Source organism: Diaporthe amygdali, assembly GCF_026229845.1.
Source record: "Diaporthe amygdali strain CAA958 chromosome Unknown NODE_48_length_299215_cov_64_995801, whole genome shotgun sequence".
NCBI classification, from domain to species: Eukaryota; Fungi; Ascomycota; class Sordariomycetes; order Diaporthales; family Diaporthaceae; genus Diaporthe; species Diaporthe amygdali.
This window is the reverse complement of record NW_026517068.1, coordinates 55,192-69,500: the sequence shown is the minus strand read 5'-3', so window position 1 is coordinate 69,500 and position 14,309 is coordinate 55,192. Positions and strand designations below refer to the sequence as shown.

Genomic DNA, 14,309 nt, shown 5'->3' with positions numbered 1-14,309 from the left:
TTCCTAATAATAATTAAACGGCTCTAAAAAATTAGTCAAGCGGGTCCCTTGGCGCGGCTCAAAACATCACATCCCAGGCTCCTTTTACGACATCAAAACCAGGTGATTCGCCCCTCCACAGAGAGCCCCGTACGAACAGCCCGAAGAACGGCCATTCAGGGCCCTCGTAATCCAGAGTTGATGGAATCGATTTCTCACAATGACACCAAACAATTAGATCTTATCAACCCAAAGTGCATTCCACGTGCTAGACGGGAAACCCGCTCTATCGGGCGAGATCATTTTGTGGAGGAGACCCGGTTAACGCCGGCCGAGGGAGTCGAGACTGACGAAAACCTCCAGTTTGTCAAGGATGAATCCAGCTCGCCTTAGACGATGTGGATCTTGATCCATCTGACTCGCGTCTTCGAGATCGTCGTTTAAAAGCCAGCAATGTCAGACGCGTCGTGGATTCTATCTCCGCGAGTCCTCAAGTACTCGCTGGCTTCTTCCCTTGCCATTCGTTTCGATCCTCTGGTGGACAGTCTCACCCAAGCCACTTCGCGACCTCTCCCGGAAACACATTTCCCTTCGCCATGACGGACGAGATCTCCCGCACGACCAGCCATGGTCCCAGCAAGAATAAGAATGGTCCTGACGCTGAGCAGGTCCAGGAGCGCAACCCATGGCCGGTGGGAGCCAACAGCATGCTCGGAGAGACAAGCGACGAGATGAACACCCAGCAATTAAAGGAGATTGCGGCCGCGGGCAGCGCTCACTTCCATCGTCTGGGGTGGAAGCGACTTGCAATTGTCACTATTGTCGAGGCCGTCGCACTAGGCGCCCTCAGCTTACCATCAGCGTTCCATACCCTGGGAATGTTCCCTGGTGTGTTTTTGACCATCACTGTCGGACTGATTTCGATCTTCACAAGTTACCTCGTTGGGCAGGTCAAATTGGCCTACCCTCATATTGCCAACTATGCAGAAGCCGGACGGCTGCTGTTCGGCCGGTACGGACGTATTGGCTACGAGATCTTCGGAGCTGCTCTCGTTTTGGAGCTGGTCATGGTTGTCGGCTCACATGCTCTCACTGGAAGCATTGCCCTTGTTGACATCAACGGCGGCAACGTCTGCTCCATAGTCTTCTCCGCCGTTTCAGCCATTATTCTGCTCATCCTCGCCATCCCTCCTTCGTTTACTGAGGTGGCCATACTCGGTTATATCGACTTCGTGTCTATTCTTGCCGCCATCGGAATTACCGTCATCGCCACAGGCATTCAGGCAAACCACTCAGAGGGAGGTCTGTCAGGTGTTGGATGGTCAGCCTGGCCCAAAGAAGGCGTCACATTTTCCGAAGCATTTGTCGCTGTCAGCAACATCATTTTCGCATTCAGTTTCGCCATTGGCCAGTTTTCGTTCATGGACGAGATGCATACACCCACCGATTACATGAAGTCCATTTGGGCATCTGGTTTTATCCAAATCTGCATCTATACAATTACGGGCGCTCTCTGCTACGCTTTTATTGGAGAATCGGTGCAGTCTCCGGCCCTCCTGTCCGCCGGACCGCTCATCTCGAAAATTGCATTTGGAGTCGCTCTCCCGGTCATTTTTATCTCTGGCTCGATTAACTCGACGGTAGCCCTCCGATATATCCATGGCCGCATGTATAAGAATTCGCACCTGAAGTACGTCAACACTCCTATGGGCTGGGCCAGCTGGATAGTCCTCGTGGTTATCTTCACCTTGATCGCGTGGATAATTGCCGAGGCGATCCCCATCTTCTCGGATCTCCTTTCACTGGCGTCCGCCCTGTTCGTTTCTGGATTTTCGTTTTACCTGCCGGCCGTGATGTGGTTTGCTTTGCTCTGCAAGGGCAAATGGTACTCGAAGGAGAACATTCTGATCAGCTTGGGAAGTATCCTGGCTTTCATCATTGGTGCCGTGACTTTGGTTGCAGGCACTTACTCAACTATTGTTGATATTGTAAGCATTGTATTCCTCCAAATTTATTCAACCGTGCTAACCTTTTGTAGATCGATGAGACCAATTCTGGTAGTGCTCATAAGCCATTTGCCTGCAGGTCGTCGTAGGCTGTGTGATTTTGCCGTATATAATTAATAATGACTTTTGCATTCCGTCTTTGGCGCATAATGGTTGTAGATGTCCTCATTGAAGAACATTTGAGATGAGATGACGACAGGATGTGTCGGCTGGGGACTTGCCGCCCATGCAAACATGAAAGTGTCCTTTCAGTTTATTCCTCATGAATTTTTAAGCCGCCAAATCAGGCCACCAAAAGGAGCGCAATTTCTTGCAGAAAAAAAAGGTATCAAGCTTGGCTCGCGTTGGGAATCCACGCCAGCATATCAGTCTCGGCAGCAAGAAGCTGGCCCGCAGCAGCGAATGGATTTCTGACTGAGGCTGCCACTATCTATGATGGACATAGACCTCTGAGCGTAGAGTTTCTGTACCTAGGACATCTGCCTACTCGAGAAATGGTCTTGGTCAAGTAAGAATTAGAGCCTGCCTTCATTTACAAAAGCAGCATGATCATAAACTATGAAGCTGCCCGACCTCATCTTTTACATGGATCGCTGCCTTCGAGATACTTCACAGGGCGATGGCCTATTCACTTTTGAACATTATGTTCGCTGTGCTCAACCTCTTCCAGCTTGTGGCCTTTCAGGCTGCCCATATGCTTATATAGTAAGCTAAGAAAGCTATCCAGTGGAAATTGACGACGATGTCATCATTGGATCATTCAAACGGTGATCCAAAGTATCTAAATGGATGAGACAAGGTAGGGAGTTTTAAACTTAAGCCTTTCGCTATCCCGGTGACTACCCTCAGCAAGAGGAGTTATTTGACGCTCTGAGGCTTTTCTAAAAGAGAAAGAAAATTGAAGAGCACGTTGGCAGGATGCGCAAGTATTGATCTGGCCAACAGTGAAAAGACGACAATCTCATCAAGTTTTCGCTGAAGATTATGGACCAGGAGACAGACTTTATGGTTTCAATATCATCTGAGCAGCCCAATACGCAACACACATTCTGCTGGGTCACCTAGGCATTCAGTAGAATCGGGCCAGACTCGCGAAGACGATTATTATACTTCATCATTGTGTGCCAGCCACTATCCCTGGCAGCGTACACAAGGCTTAGCCATAAGTGCTGTCTCACCCAAGCGCGCGCCCAAGCACGGAATCCCTCACGATGTTTGGGACTATAACGTCTTCGTTATCCGCAATCCTGTTGTCTTTTCAAGGAGTCCCTGGTAGTGTGTGGCTACCGCATGATAGAGTCAAGAGATTGACGTTTGGAGAAATAGACTAGCGTTGCTCAATATCCGGCCCGATATTTCAGTGGCCACTTTGTGTGTTCAATTCATATCAAAGCCTCGACTAGGCCAGGAGGGCCTAGGGGGGCACCCACCCCCATCCCTACCAGCCGGCGTCCAGACCAACCGCCAAGTCGACGCCCACGAGATCCTACGGGTGCGCAACCCTAGGGGCGGATTTGCAATGGAACCACTCAATAGCAGATCGCAGGGACCCCAAGTCTCCGCGGATAATTTCACTATCACTTTTCCGCAGTAGCACAACCAATTGTGGGATGAGTTTAAAGTGACAAACGTCCAGCGGAATGGAGTGTGATGTGATGAAAATTGCAGGACTCACGACTGGAAGCTGGCACAGGCTTTCTTAGTCCCTCTCCGGACCTGTTGAGTGCCTGGTGAACCCCTGGGACACCTGCGAGCGGTAACCTTCTTCCCCAGGCAAGCATATGCCGGGCTGAGCTCGAGCACGTGGCCTGTTCCTGGCCGTACACTACGCTCTATCCCTTGACAGCCACGAGAGCTGACACCTTTTCTACCTGAGATAGATGGGTCCTGCCTGGCACAATCTCACGGCGGCTTCGCGCTGTGGGACAATCGAGCGGTTGCTCACTATTCGCTGAGCAATAAGGGTGACTGCAATGAGTCGGGCACGGTGCGATGCTGCGCCGGGGCTTGGGCGACAGGATACCTTTACCCTATGTTATCTCATGTTTCTTCAAGCAAGGAGCCACGGCACACGGGAACAGATAGGCGTAGATGCGAACTGGTAGCTCCTCGACCTATGATAGTCGAGAATTGGCACCACATACAGCCTCAATTGGGAGGCAGCTCTGAAATGATCTGAGAATGACCATCCAGGCGACATGTCAACGACTGCAAGAGCTGCTCGTGGCCGATGTGAGAGAGTACGCCGTCATGGAAGATCGTAAGGCATGTCAGAGGCGATCATGAACAAAAGTAGACACGGACCTGGACCTGGGGCAGGGGGCCAAGGCCGCGGCACTTTGCGGATAACTTGACGAAGATGCGCAGGAAGAGGCAGCTGACTGTGTCATACAGCGCACGGTCCTCGAAACGCTGGTAGTTGAGGAGCCTGGGCTGAAGACCACGATGGGCGGCCGCTCGGGAGGCGGGAGGCGGGAGGCGGGGTCTTGAGCGATGCAGCTGTCAGAGTGCGTTGCCGCTGTCGCAGCCATCCATCACATGCAAGACGACGATGCACAGAGACGGATTGGGCGACGATGCGGCTGCAGCTCAGCGTGATTAAGTGTGACCTGTGTGCTGCTATAGCATGCCGTGCTTAGCACTCATGTCTCCTTTGGGGGGCGCGAGGGGCAATTGAGGCGTAGTAAAAGGGTTACAGCGTGCAGCAGTAGGCTTTCTTGGTTAAGCCTGTCAATCGCGGGCGGGCGGACGTGCGTGCGTGCGTGCGCAGAGGGAAGCGCAGATACCGACACCCGCTGCGACATTACCCGATCGGATTCCATACCAAGCATTTTCCAAGACTCTCGTTCTTCCCATTGACTGCCACTGACTGCCACTGGAAGGGCCAGGGATCGCAGGCACGAGGTCACCACGGCCACCAAGGTCGCATTGCCCTTCCCGGCAAGTTGGGGTTGCCAAGTGGTGGACAAGGCTGCCTGGTGATCTTGGGATGGCTTGGATGTGATCATCCCAAGAGAAAAAATAGGGGCCCCCTGCTGGTGGCATGTTTTCACAATTTGGCACTTAATGAGCTACCAAAGCAAAACAAAGCAAAGCCCAGCAAGGCCCAATGCGGGAGGGGTGGACAGAATCGGGAGCAGAAACTGACGCGCATACAAGTACGAGTTGTGGCCCAGCCCAGGCCCTTTTTCCTGCAAGTTGGCTACAATTAGAGTTGGTCGTGTGTCGTCGTCCATTTGCAGGCCTGACACACGGAATAGTTGCCTGTTTTGCCCTTTTGAGAAGCCTCCGGCCCACTACACTCCAAGATCAACGTCCCCTACATCCTTCAAATTTTCGCCCAGACTCTTGCGCCATAATCTCGCGCTCTCCCGGTGCTCCTCTCTTTCTCCCACGACATCTTCTCTGCTGCGTTATCATGGGCCTGAAGGCATACAGCAACGCCCGGAAAGTCGATTGCAGTGCGAAAGCGGCCATGAGCGACCAAATAGGCAATTACACGGGGTCTTGTCCCTTTCAGGACTTGCTGCCCGTGGAGATCCGGATCCACATCTACGAGTACATCCTCTTTGAGAACGGCAACTTCTTCAGCCTCGACGACGAGGAGGGCAGGTCTGTACCAACGCTTTTTCCCAAGCTGAGGTCACCACCAAAGAAGAGGTGCCGCCTGCACGAGGCCGAGAGACCCCATGCCGCGGGCAGCCAGGACAATGGCAGCGGCAACATCATGTCACTGCTGCTTACGAGCAAGAAGATGTTAGTCATATCAGCCCCAGCGCCCACACTACACACTGATCTACAGTCCGCAAGACATGGCCACTAACCACCCACCGCCCTGCCCAACAGCTACCACGAGGCCTCAAGCCTGCTGTACTCGTCGTCCTTCTTCCGGCTGCGCGGGATCCACCCCACCATCCAGTTCATCAACACCGTATCGCCGGCGCACCTGGCGCTGGTGCGGTCGCTGAAGCTGGTGTGGGACGACCAAGGGTGGACAGATGCGCCCGAGTTCGACACGCTGACGCTGCGGTCAGCGTGGCCGTCGCTGTGCGACGCGCTGGCCACGCAGTTCCCGTCCATCCGCAACCTGTACGTGGCCCTGGGGATGCCCAGCAACGAGGCGCACGTCGAGGAGCTGTACCTGGGCGCGCTACGGCGGGTGCGGCACGTGCCCAACTTCAAGGTGTGCATCCCCGTGGGGTTCCTCGAGAGGTTTGAGGGCCTGGACCAGCGGCTGGAGGCGAGGGAAAGGGGCCGACACTACGATGGGGATGGTCACGATCACGATGACGCCGACGATGACGCCGACGACGACGCCGACAGAGCCCCCTTCACGCTGTGCAGACACACGGCGGGCGAGGTGTGCCCCAGCCGCAAGGAGGTCGTGCAGGCAGAGTGGTTAGGGTCGAGCAGGCCTGCAACGCCCGGGCTCAAGGTGCAGTACCCCAACGTGCCCGGGCTGGAGCCGTGGGCAGACGGCGAGTGGTCGACCGAGAAGGACGACGTGCTGGGCGAGGCCATGCTGGCTGGTGACGGGCTGGGAGGCGCTCCGTGGCCCCAGGGTGGTCAAGCTTTTGCCCAGACGTCATGATCAGGCGATCAGGCCACTCGATCTGAAGTCTGATGTAGTGACTACTCTCTTACTGCACTGCCCGTAGTAATGGGACGGGACGGGCGAGGTTGAGGGGTTGTTCGTGTTGCTTGTTCTGGGCCGGCCATGCGTGTCATTTGGGCCGTGTGCAGGGTCGGTCCTGGGTATCGGAAACGCGGGTTCAGAATTCTGCAACCCCCGTATAATGGACATCCGCAGGGCTGTAGGATAGCTAATGTCGGGTCGAACCGGGTGACTGTATAAATCTGAAGTCTAATTCGTAACTCGGCAAAAGAGTGGTGTGTTTCGAGTGCTGCGAGTCATCAAAAAAGGTCTCGGGACGGGCGATCGAGACAGAGAGGCGATGCGACAGTGACTATCTGAGCTCCAGGCGGTCACAGCAGTCTGGCACTCTGCTGTGGCAGCCAGCGCGCGGGAGGTGGCGGGCAGTGCAGACGGGTGCGTGCCGGCAGAAACAGCTTGGAGCATGCAGGAGCCAGGAGCACAGGCAGGGGCACCCGTCACTTAGCCGCCAGCCGCGTCGAAACCGCCCAGATCCCTGCCCCAAAATTCAGCACCCACCTGCCCTGCCCTGCCCTGCCACGGTCGGGACAAAAAAGAGCGCACTCACAAACTTCCCTCCATAACCCAAGCCAAATAAACCTCGACTACAAAGGTCCTACAGTCATTTAAAATATAACGATCAATTCTTTGTCATTTAATGACTTACCAGTGAGAGTTTTGGCTTTTCAAAAAAATCGTTCATAAAGAAAGAAGGTCGTTCGGTTAGTGGGTGCTGATGAAGAGAGTGTAGTTTTGGGAGGGTGTGACATAATACGAGTGCGCTCTATTTTGTCCCGACCGTGCCTGCCTTCCAGCTTGCCTAGCCCATGCAGCTCCTTGCCTGCCCCGTCGCGTGCGACAAACCAGCAACTGGCAGAATCCGCGAACAGAGCTCACACGCCGACGACATTTTGCTGCACCTCCTCCCCAACGCACCAGCAGCCTGCCCATCATGAGTGTGAGTCGGCCCACTTCCCATTTTGATATTGAAATAGACAGACCAACTGACATCATTATCGCAGTTCATGCCAGTGAACCCCCGACCCTTCCTCCAGGACCTGTACGTGCTTGCCCAAGCTCCAACGCGCCGCCCGGCCCGCGCGACCACATGAAACAGAACGGAGAGGCTGACAGATGTTTGATAGGGTGAACAAGGAGATCTGGGTGCGTCTCAAGTGGGGAGAGACTGAGTACAAGGGCAGACTGTGAGACAACACCGACCTCCATCACGCATTTACACGTCCACTCGCGCATGGGGAATATGCAATGCTGACCAGCTCTCCTTCCAATAGGGTCTCCATCGACAGCTACATGAACATCCAGCTCGCCAACGCAGAGGAGTATATCAAGAACAACTTCTCCGGGTCGCTTGGCCAGGTCCTCATCCGCTGCAACAACGTGCTCTGGATCCGGGCCGTGGGCGAGGGCGAGAACGGGGACGTCAAGATGGACGGCTGATGGAGGGGATAATAATGGGCTACTGGAAAATTAAGGAAGGACGGAGTGATACCAGCGCTCAGAAGGGCACCTGAGGATAATCCAGAGCGACACTGACGATCCCCCGATGCCAACCCAAATGCTCTACGAGGCAGACAGGGCTGGAAGCAAGCAAGCAGGGAAAGAGGGAGCAGGGCCACAACAGGCACAGCGGCGTTTGGAAAAAGAAGGGCTGTCATGGCCATGGAAAAGGAGCTCCTACTTCGTTGGGAACGAATCGCAATGGGGTTGCTATGCATATGACTAGGTACGGCAAAATCACACAAAATGCTTGCCCAGAAGAATGCCTCCAGCTTAGCCAGAATCCCAATCAGCAGCAGAAGCAGCAGTGCAAGCTTCCCTTCGCACCAGAAAGTCCGGCATTGCGCGTGCCATGCACCCTACTGCATCAGGCATGCCACCTTGCGGCTGCTATGCAGCTCTGAGGACGCGACCTTGACCCTCGTCTTTGGGCCGACCCAGACATACGCCTCGACGATCCACTCATACCAGACTTTTGTGTCGTCAGTCTGGCGCCACATGCTGACCTCGAGGTCTGAGTCCTGGGGGAAGTAGAGGGGTTGCTGTTCCGGATGACCATGTTAGCACTTGACTGAAACTGTGAAATTGTGAATTGACCCTTGCAGGCTATATCGTAGAGTGCACTCACCTTGAGAGGGAAGAAAATAGGGAACCAGGAGACCATGTCCCTGCTCTTCTTGTCGATCTGGTCCGGCAGGATGCTCAGCTCCACCAGCTCCTTGCCCTCGCCAGTCTGCGGCCGGTAGAGCGTGCTCTCAAAGTAGCCCGCCAGGCCGTGGCAGACGCCGCGCGGGCGGCAGTAGAAGGTCAGGTGCGTGTGCCGGGCGTTGTGCTCGTTGGTGCCGCCCGAGTTGTTCATCGCGCCGCCGCCCGCGGTGCGCAGCCTCGGCGCGTGCGACACGGGGCCGTTTTCGGCCTCCCACTTCTCGATGAGCGAGCCCGCGACGGGGTGAACAAACTCCCAGGCCTGCTGGAACCGCGGCTTCCCGGGCACCTTTTGCGTGATGAAGTCGAGCTGGTACAGCCGCACAACCCAGGGCGTCTCGAAGGCGTTGTCGTCGGTCGGGGCGATGGTCCGGAGGTGCGCGTGGATCTTGGGCGTCGCGATGGGCGAAAGCCACGCTGTGTACGACTCGGGAATCGAGATGCCGTGCGGCCGCGAGATGTGCTTCTGGATCCCGTCGAGGCACTCGGGCGACAGCTCGTTGTCGCCGAACGAACCCAGCAGCTCTGTCACCAGGATGTCCACCTTGGGCGGCGCGCTGCCCGTGTAGCCCTGCGGCCGGGGGCCCGTCCAGTCGCGCATGTCCGTCTTGACCACCGTCACCCGCCCACCCCATACCGTCTCGTTTTGCCGCAGGAGGTACACGTAGGCGTTCTGGTTCTTCTCCACCGCCCACATCTGGATGGGCATCCCGCTGCGCTCGCTGGCTCTCAACGCCCGCGTCACCAGCGGGCCGCGGCCGGCTCCAGCGACGGTGACCACCAGTTCGGCGTTGTCACCCTTGAGGGAAGAAGTCGGCTTGCCGAGCTTCTTCCACTCGCTCATGGCCTGGAACATAGCCTCCTCGTACAGGTTGTACTTGACGGGATCGCCCTCGAACATCTCATACGTGGCGGACTCGAGGTTGTCAGACAGCGGCTGCAGGGGGCTCTGCAGCCAGTCCTGGAAGCTCGTCAGCGTGTCCGTCTCGAGCAGGCCGAGCGGCTCCTGCTGGCGCTCCAGGTGGCTCATGTACAGGACGTGGGCGTTCATGCCAGGGAGGCTCTTGGCCAGGGCCTCGCTGTGTGCTGCCTCGCCGATGGTGGGGAATTCGACCTGGATGGCCTCGGTAGCTTCGGCTGCTGCATTGAGCTCGGCCACTGAGGGGCCAACGTCGTAGAGGATGAACCAAGGGGCATTCTTAAGGCGCATGTAGCTAAAGATCATCTCCTGGTGGTAGCGCGTGAGGGATGGGTTGCCAGTCTTGTTTGCCTGGAAGGTGTTCGGTCCGAGGGTCACGTAGTGAAGGGGCTCGGCAAACCATCGAGTTTGAAGCTCCTTCTCTGGGAGACGGCGTGGGATCCTTAGTGCTAGAGTAGGTTTGTTAGCTGTGGACCAGCATTGCAGGATCGAGAACAAATAGCATGTCTGGAAGACCTTACCAACAAAGAGCCTGGTCGAGTACTGGCAAACCGAACGAATGGTATGCCACGTATCCCAAGCCCCAAATAGATCAACCTCCTCATCCTGTGCACCTGCCTTTTGCACATTCTTGGGCTCCTGAAGCTCCTCAGATAGTAACTTGGCATTCTCCTCCAGCCCAGGCTCTCGGTACATGGGTATATGAACGATGATGTTCACCCTAGTTGCCACCTCGAACGCCTCCTGCACCGCCCTCACATACTGAGCAATGGCCTTCCCGTCCCCATCCTGCCTTGGGCCAGGGATCACAACACTGCGAACTCCACAAAAGTTGGCATAGGCCACCTCCAGGTTCAGCGCCTGGCGGGAGATGCTGGCGATGATCGGGTCCGTCGAGCACAGATCGATCCATGGGCTCGAGTATGCCAGCACATTGAGCACATATGAGCTGGGGACGAGGCTTGTGTCCTTGTTGGTGAGAGTAGGCACAGTGGGGCCCGGCAGAGACGGGTTGGCCTTCTCGGCAGCCGACAAACTCGAGGCTTCAAGGTCGCTCAGATAGGCTTTGTACAGCTCCTTGACCCGTTGGTGAAAGTGCTCGTTTGTGATTGGCGCCGTAGCGAACCCGAACTGAGAAGGTGGTTAGCTGTGCTGCTCCCAAGCCTGGGATAAGAAACTTACGCCAGCGTTAAGGACCTGGGAGTACTGGCCATCAGTAAGAGCCTCAACCCTGGAGGAATCATGCTGGCCGATCCAAAATGTTGGACGAATCTGAGGAAAAGCCTCCGACTCAGGGTTCAAGGACCCGCTGGAAGGCATCTTGAATGCACACTCCGCGTAGGGTTGCTCGAGGTTGAAGATGCAGAAAGGTGTGAGAGGGCAAAGAAACTCCTGTTGGAAAATTACTGGGATGGGGGACTTGGACGCCTAAAAGATGAGGGGAGAGGGGCGTACAGTTCCAGTCTGGGAGGCTCACATCAAATCACCAGATGCCACAATACGCAATACAAGCCAGGTCAAGAGACATGTTTCTTGAGGGTGGCACATGGCCCAGAATTCTAGATGGGCATGAGATGCATTTGGTGTTCTTGAGACTACGATGAACGAGCCGTGCAGTGCTATATGCTGTCTTTTGGGCGTAGCAGGAATTTGTACCCTATGACTAGTCTCCTATACGATTTAGTCCTTGCCTAGACAGATCCTCAGAAGCTGTATTTACGGTGAGACACTGATTCACACATGATATCACAATTTGTCGCCGTCACAATGTCCCATTGGAGTCAGTCCTTGGACGGCGGCACAACAGATTTGGTGCGAAATATTCGCAGGGTCCATGCAAATTGTAACTGCTACTGCTGCTACTGCAGCAACGGCGCTCCCAAAATATCGGTTCCGACTCGGCAGGCAGAAATGCGATCGGCTTGCCTGCCGATTGGATGAACCCCATGGTATCCCAGGAAAATTTACTGGTCAGTGATCCTGAACACCCACCTTCAGCGTGCTGTTTCGCAAAGCCTCTTCTGCAAGGCACGGCGACGAGGTCATCACCACGTTTGTTTCTCGAACCTCTCGCAAGACTTCCCTCGTAAGTCATGGCTGACAAGCTCAAGGGCACTAAGAGGCCCAGCGCCGACGCCGACACCGACACTCCTGGCTCCCCAAAGCGGGCAAGGCAGGGCGGCGCCATGGACGGATACAACCCCTACCTCGCTCATCAGTACGGCGACCAGAACGGCTCCGTTAAGTCGTCTGCGTGGCCTGCCTTCGACGGCATCAAGCGCCATGCGACCACCGAGAAGCAGATCTCCTCGCTCGAGGATGCCGACGACAACCCGTGGACGGGCGAGCCGCACAGCCAGAAGTACTTCAGGATCCTCGACGGGAGGAGGAACCTGCCTGTGCACAAGCACCGCCAGGAGTTCCTCGACATCTATCACAACACTCAGATCATGGTCTTTGTCGGAGAAACAGGTTCCGGAAAGACCACCCAGATCCCGCAATACGTCCTCTACGACGAGCTCCCCCAGTTCAGCGGCAAGCTGATCGCCTGTACTCAGCCTCGGCGAGTCGCCGCCACCAGCGTCGCCCAGCGTGTCGCCGACGAGCTCGACGTCACCCTCGGCAACGAGGTCGGTTACAGCGTCCGTTTCGACAACTGCACCTCCGAAAAGACGATGCTCAAGTACATGACCGACGGTCAGCTGCTGCGAGAGTGTATGCACGACAACGATATGTCTCGGTACGCCTGCATAATCATCGATGAGGCTCACGAGCGTACCCTCGCCACCGATATCCTCATGGCCCTGCTCAAGGAGATATCTCAGCGCCGCAAGGACCTCAAGATCATCATCATGTCCGCCACTCTCGACGCGCAAAAATTCCAGAAGTACTATTTCGATGCGCCGCTGCTGGCCGTCCCCGGACGAACACACCCTGTGCAGCTGTTCTACACCCCAGAGGCGGAGAGGGACTATATTGAGGCGTCCATCAGGACGGTGCTCCAGATTCATGCGACAGAGGACGAGGGTGACATCCTGCTGTTCCTGACCGGAGAAGAGGAAATTGAAGATGCTTGCAGGAGAATCCGCCTCGAGGTTGACGAGATGCTCCGGGAGTCGGACGTTGGCCAGATGTCAATCTACCCTCTTTATGGTACTCTGCCACCACACCAGCAGCAGCGCATCTTCGACAAGGCTCCCGGCCCTATCAAGCCAGGTGGACGTACCGGAAGAAAATGCATTGTGGCCACAAATATTGCAGAAACGTCGCTTACAATCGATGGTACGTCTGGCTGGACCTTTGTTCTGATGACCTATGCTAACACGTCCCCCAGGAATTGTGTATGTCGTCGATCCAGGCTTTAGCAAGCAAAAAATTTACAACCCCCGAATCCGTGTCGAGTCGCTGCTCGTCAGCCCCATCAGCAAGGCATCTGCACAACAAAGAGCTGGTCGTGCGGGTCGTACGCGACCAGGAAAGTGCTTCAGGCTGTACACGGAACCGGCATTTAAGAAGGAACTTATAGAACAGACCTACCCCGAGATCCTGCGGTCAAACTTGTCGAACACAATCCTGCAGCTCAAAAGGCTCGGGGTCCAAGATCTGGTTCACTTCGATCTCCTGGACCCGCCAGCCCCCGAGACGATGATGCGTGCTCTTGAGGAGTTGAACTTTTTGGCCTGCCTGGACGACGAGGGCGAGCTCACCCCGCTGGGCAGCCTTGCGTCCGAGTTCCCCCTCGACCCCCAGCTGGCCGTCATGCTTATCAGCAGCCCTGAGTTTTACGCCAGCAACGAAGTCCTGTCGATTGTCTCCCTGCTTTCTGTGCCATCACCGTGGGTCCGCCCCAACACAGCACGTAAACGCGCCGACGAGATGAAGGCCCAGTTTGCTCACCCAGATGGCGATCATCTCACACTGCTCAACCTTTACCACGCTTTCAAGGGCGAGATGAATAAGGGCACCGACATGAAGGTCTGGTGTCACGAGCACTTCTGCAGCATACGTCACTTGAGTTCGGCCGATAACGTCCGCGCCCAGCTCAAGCGGATTATGGAGACGCACAATATCGAGCTAGTATCTACGGACTTTAACGACAAGAACTACTACAACAACATCCGACGGGCCCTTGTGGCTGGATTCTTCATGCAGGTGGCCATGAAGGACACGAGCAAGAGCTACACCACGATCAAGGACAACCAGCCCGTCTTGATTCACCCCTCCAGCGTGATAAAGGCAGACTACGAATGGGTCATTTACCACGAATTCGTCCTAACGAGCAAGGTATGTCTATCTTCTTTACACTTCTGACTTTGTCCTGATTCTTTCGAGATGATCGAATAATATGCTGACTCTATCCTAGCAATACATCCGTACTGTCACTGGTGTCCGCCCAGAGTGGCTTCTCGAGATCGCACCAGTCTATTACGACCTAGACACGTTTGACAAGGGCGAGGTCAAGACGGCCTTGCAGAGGGTGACGGAGAGGATCCGCCGGAAGCAGGCCATGAAGGGAGGGAGGGCCTAG

At 55.6% G+C, this 14,309-nt stretch overlaps 5 protein-coding genes across 5 annotated transcripts; 4 read left to right on the top strand and 1 right to left on the bottom strand.

The window, feature by feature from the left end:
• Window positions 1-575: 575 nt before the first annotated feature.
• On the top strand, window positions 576-2,074 carry J7T55_015752 (uncharacterized protein; the record flags this gene model as incomplete). Its single annotated transcript, XM_053134760.1, has 2 exons — window positions 576-1,967; window positions 2,018-2,074. The coding sequence occupies 2 exons, from the start codon at window positions 576-578 to the stop codon at window positions 2,072-2,074; spliced, it is 1,449 nt and encodes a 482-aa protein (XP_052987450.1).
• Window positions 2,075-5,403: 3,329 nt separating this feature from the next.
• On the top strand, window positions 5,404-6,576 carry J7T55_015751 (uncharacterized protein; the record flags this gene model as incomplete). Its single annotated transcript, XM_053134759.1, has 2 exons — window positions 5,404-5,741; window positions 5,832-6,576. The coding sequence occupies 2 exons, from the start codon at window positions 5,404-5,406 to the stop codon at window positions 6,574-6,576; spliced, it is 1,083 nt and encodes a 360-aa protein (XP_052987449.1).
• A 1,015-nt stretch (window positions 6,577-7,591) lies between these two features.
• On the top strand, window positions 7,592-8,097 carry J7T55_015750 (small nuclear ribonucleoprotein f; the record flags this gene model as incomplete). Its single annotated transcript, XM_053134758.1, has 4 exons — window positions 7,592-7,597; window positions 7,662-7,699; window positions 7,785-7,844; window positions 7,932-8,097. 4 exons carry the CDS (start codon window positions 7,592-7,594, stop codon window positions 8,095-8,097), a joined length of 270 nt encoding a protein of 89 aa, XP_052987448.1.
• Window positions 8,098-8,516: 419 nt separating this feature from the next.
• J7T55_015749 (uncharacterized protein) lies at window positions 8,517-11,101 on the bottom strand (the record flags this gene model as incomplete). Its single annotated transcript, XM_053134757.1, has 4 exons — window positions 8,517-8,699; window positions 8,786-10,230; window positions 10,303-10,912; window positions 10,964-11,101. The coding sequence occupies 4 exons, from the start codon at window positions 11,099-11,101 to the stop codon at window positions 8,517-8,519; spliced, it is 2,376 nt and encodes a 791-aa protein (XP_052987447.1).
• A 773-nt stretch (window positions 11,102-11,874) lies between these two features.
• On the top strand, window positions 11,875-14,309 carry J7T55_015748 (pre-mrna splicing factor atp-dependent rna helicase prp43; the record flags this gene model as incomplete). Its single annotated transcript, XM_053134756.1, has 3 exons — window positions 11,875-13,063; window positions 13,116-14,065; window positions 14,145-14,309. 3 exons carry the CDS (start codon window positions 11,875-11,877, stop codon window positions 14,307-14,309), a joined length of 2,304 nt encoding a protein of 767 aa, XP_052987446.1.